We start from the raw sequence: 3,749 nt of genomic DNA, 5'->3' as shown, positions 1-3,749 counted from the left end.
TTGTGTGCTCATAATTCATCAGTACTGTAGTTTACTTTCCATCAAAGATTAGTCAACACAAGGCAGATTTATAAAATTAGCACATTATGAGTGTATTATGAGTTAGTAGGATAATTTAGGATTGCATTGTTTGTGGTCTGGCTGGTATTAAAGAACCATTTTGTTGCATTTTTTCTCTTGCAAGATATGTTTTTTTATATAGATTATTAACATGGAAAACAACCCTGTGGCATGATACTACCTGCTGCCAGAGCTAGCAGCTAACATGTTTCCTCCTTATGATCAGTTTTTCTAAAATGAACAGCGATACGCACAAAGGAGAGTTTTATGGTAATGTGTTGATTATTTGCACATAGTTGATTAAAATAAGGAATACTTTCTCTCTGTGAGGTACAGTCTTTATTTAATTTGAGTAAGGTTAAACTGGTTCTGAGATTTATTTTGCAATAAATTATTAACTGTTTTTGTTGTGTTTAGGTTTGCACTATAGATTCAGCTTTAGGTCGTTATGCTTCATGCCTGCAACCATACTATCTCTTTCACATGAAGGAGCAAAACCCTAAAGAAACAAGAGGTCTGTAGAAATAGTGATGTTGTGATCATGTACTATATGGATTAAATACCTTCTGCAGTATGTCAAAAGAATATTGTAAGTCACCTCAGAGTTCAGCCTCGTCTCATTAAATTGTCCCTGAACTCCTAAGTGGCTTGCTATATCCTTAATTTGTATGATTGTGTGGCGGGTTGTACTTTATTCAAATAATAATAATAATAATTATGACCTGATGTCAATGTAGCAATATTAATATTAATGCTTAAGTTTTAACTTCACCACAGGTAAGTCTTTGTACCCACCATGTCAAAACATAGTGGCCGATTGCGATGTCATTCGGAAAGGCTCTGAATGGGATTCGGTATTGCAGAATCTGATTTGGAACCCTTGTTTCCAACCGAATCGCACATATTTCCCAACGACCTATTACGATGCCCGGAAACCGTTAGGGCAGTTCGAATCAGATCTGAAAAGTATTCGGACAGCCTGAGTCTTTCGGAGACGAATCGTTCAGCTCTATGGACACGGCTTCCGAATGAACAATTACTATGACCGATTTCAACAGTCATTCCGATTCGGTCTGGCCAACACAAAACAGCTGTCGGAATCTGTCTTTGGTGGCCCGTTGCGGGCCCTCCTTCACCCGGAGGTGCCCGGTTGGGGTCCGTGGGAATACTCAAGGGACCCCTCTTCCCAACCATGCACAATCTAGCTGGCACCATGGGGTGCCTGCCACATAGTGCAAGGTTTACCCCGACCAGCCCATTTTTCAATGGGAGCCTGTGTTCTCGTTTGGAACACAGGCTTCCATTTAAGTCAATGCGTGTCTGACCAAACGATAATAGGAAGCATCATAATCCGTCATTAGGACTCGCAGAACGCGATTCATTCAGAAATGATTCTGAGACCAATTAGTTCGAAACAGTTTCTGAATGACATTGTAATTGGCCCCATAGTTGTAAGGTAACTAAATTAAAGCATGTTACTGCTTCTTGACCATAAGCATTGAACTTTGGTAGTAGAGGCAGTTGGAAAGTTGTGGGTTGACTACTTAGATGGCATCTACAACGGGTTTCAAGGAACCCACATTCTAAGTCTTCAGTGTATGAGTGATTCTAAGTTTAAAATAAAATACCACATCACCCAGGCTTGGAGATCTTTCTTTTGTTTTTTTATAGCTGATTGAAATATTTTTAAACAGCCTGTTTGACATACAGGGCTTGATTGTCTTTGCCGTGAACTTCTACCAGAATAAAGACACATGCACACTGGGAGTTCCATTCTATATTCAAGTGGCAGATCTCTTTCTGCTTAAGATCTTTCTATGCAGTACTCTTTTCTAGTAAGAAAAGTACAGCCCTCTTCTACAGACTTCCATGGATTATCTCAATCAAATCTGAAGAGTCTTTCATTTTATTCATGCCCCATATTTAAGATGACAGGCATAAGACCCACAAGGGAGAACTCTATACACAAAATATATGTGAAAATGTATGTAGATCTGTGTTGTGATACACTATGTGCTTTATGAAATGGTTTGAAATAGCAGTACAATGTTAATGCACAACCCAAAATAAAGAGATATCTGCAATGTAGTTTTCCTTCACATTTATTGTTATCAAATTGCAAGTTGATAAATATTAGTGGGAGCACAAACAATGTTACGGAACACACTCTAGGAAAATCAGCATGCGGTGATTGTTTTGATCAATATTGCCTTTATCAAAGTTTGATGGTGAGCAAATATTCAATTAAGAGGCTGATAGCCATTCAAAGGCTTTTGGGTTAAATGAGATATAGTTGAATTGAAACATTATGACTTGATGATGGTGTTAATATTTTTTATCATACCATTGAAAGTTTGTCAATGGAAAAGTTAATGCCAACTCTAAACATATAAATATTCCAATAAATTACACAGTAGACAAAATCATAGCTACCACTGAACCATACTATTTTGCCTGTGGGTAAAAATGTCTCGCAAAGATCTTGAAGAAAGCTTGCTTTACCTCAGAATTCCTCAAACTGTAGAGCATTGGATTTACTACAGGAGAAACAAGTGCATACAAGGCAGAAGCTAACTTATCTCCATTACCACCATAGCCCAATGCAGGAAGTATATATGCATAGATGGTGCTTCCACAGTACAGAGTGACCACCATTATGTGGGACGCACAGGTAGAGAAGGCCTTCATCTTCTTCTCAGCAGAGCGCATCCTGACAATAGATGTGAGAATTTGTGTGTATGATACTAATATAAAAAGAAAGCAGAGCATGCCAAGGAAGATGTCTGTCACTAGAACTGCAATTTTGACGAGGGAGGTATCAGAGAGTGAAACTTTTAGAACTGCTGGTATTTCACAGAAAAAATGGTCTAAGTAATTTCTTTCAGAGAAGGACAGTTTCAGAATGAAGCTAGTGTGGAATGTAGCATTGCACAAGCCAACAAACCAGATAATAGCAGCAAGGGATGAATAGATGTTCTTGCTCATGATAATTAGATAATGCAGAGGAATGCAGATTGCCACATACCTATCAAAAGCCATAAATGTGAGAAGCATGAGCTCAGTTCCCAGAGTCCAAGTCAAGATGAAAAGCTGTGTCATGCATCCAACGTATGAGATGGACTTTGTCTCAGAGAGCAGGATTACTAGAAATTTAGGAATGATGCATGAGGTCAGGCAGATGTCCAGTACAGCCAGGTTGACAAGAAAGAAGTACATGGGTGTGTGAAGACGATCATCTGTGGATATGATGAGGATAATAAGGACATTTCCCAACAGGGCAAAAAGGTATGTGGACAGGAAAACTGCAAAGAATGTAGACTGAAATTGTGGTTGACTGGAGAATCCCATAAAAAAGAACTCTGAGCATGAGGTCTTGTTTGTATGTTCTATTAAGATGAGAGGCATCATCTAATAGGTGGAAAGCAACATGATGGCACTGATTAATAGAAACATAGAGAAGGTTTGGTTAGTGGAGTCACAATTTACAATGTAAAATGTTACCATTGCATTCTTCGAAAGCTACACAGTAGTTGTCTCAAACATTATTACACATCACAGTTTCTAATCCCCTAAAAAGATCCAATCTCATATACATGTCAAAGATATTTAGACCCTGAAACATTGGCTAGAGCCTCTGATCAGATCATGCAAAATGTTGGTTTAGTTTTACCAGAAGTGTCTTCTATCCA

At 38.4% G+C, this 3,749-nt stretch overlaps 1 protein-coding gene across 1 annotated transcript; it reads right to left on the bottom strand.

The window, feature by feature from the left end:
* Nucleotides 1-2,505: 2,505 nt before the first annotated feature.
* On the bottom strand, nt 2,506-3,465 carry LOC146854078 (olfactory receptor 13G1-like). The gene has a single exon (XM_085650993.1). It carries the CDS (start codon nt 3,463-3,465, stop codon nt 2,506-2,508), a length of 960 nt encoding a protein of 319 aa, XP_085507119.1.
* Between the last annotated feature and the right edge of the window lie 284 nt (nt 3,466-3,749).

Source organism: Triturus cristatus, chromosome 4_1 (assembly GCF_964204655.1).
Source record: "Triturus cristatus chromosome 4_1, aTriCri1.1, whole genome shotgun sequence".
Taxonomy (NCBI): Eukaryota; Metazoa; Chordata; class Amphibia; order Caudata; family Salamandridae; genus Triturus; species Triturus cristatus.
Note: the sequence above shows the minus strand (reverse complement) of the source record. Positions and strands in the feature narration are given on the sequence as shown.

What these genes read in the sequence shown, in the direction of transcription:
- LOC146854078 (XM_085650993.1), bottom strand. Translation starts at nt 3,465, where the DNA reads ATGCCTCTCATCTTAATAGAACATACAAACAAGACCTCATGCTCAGAG.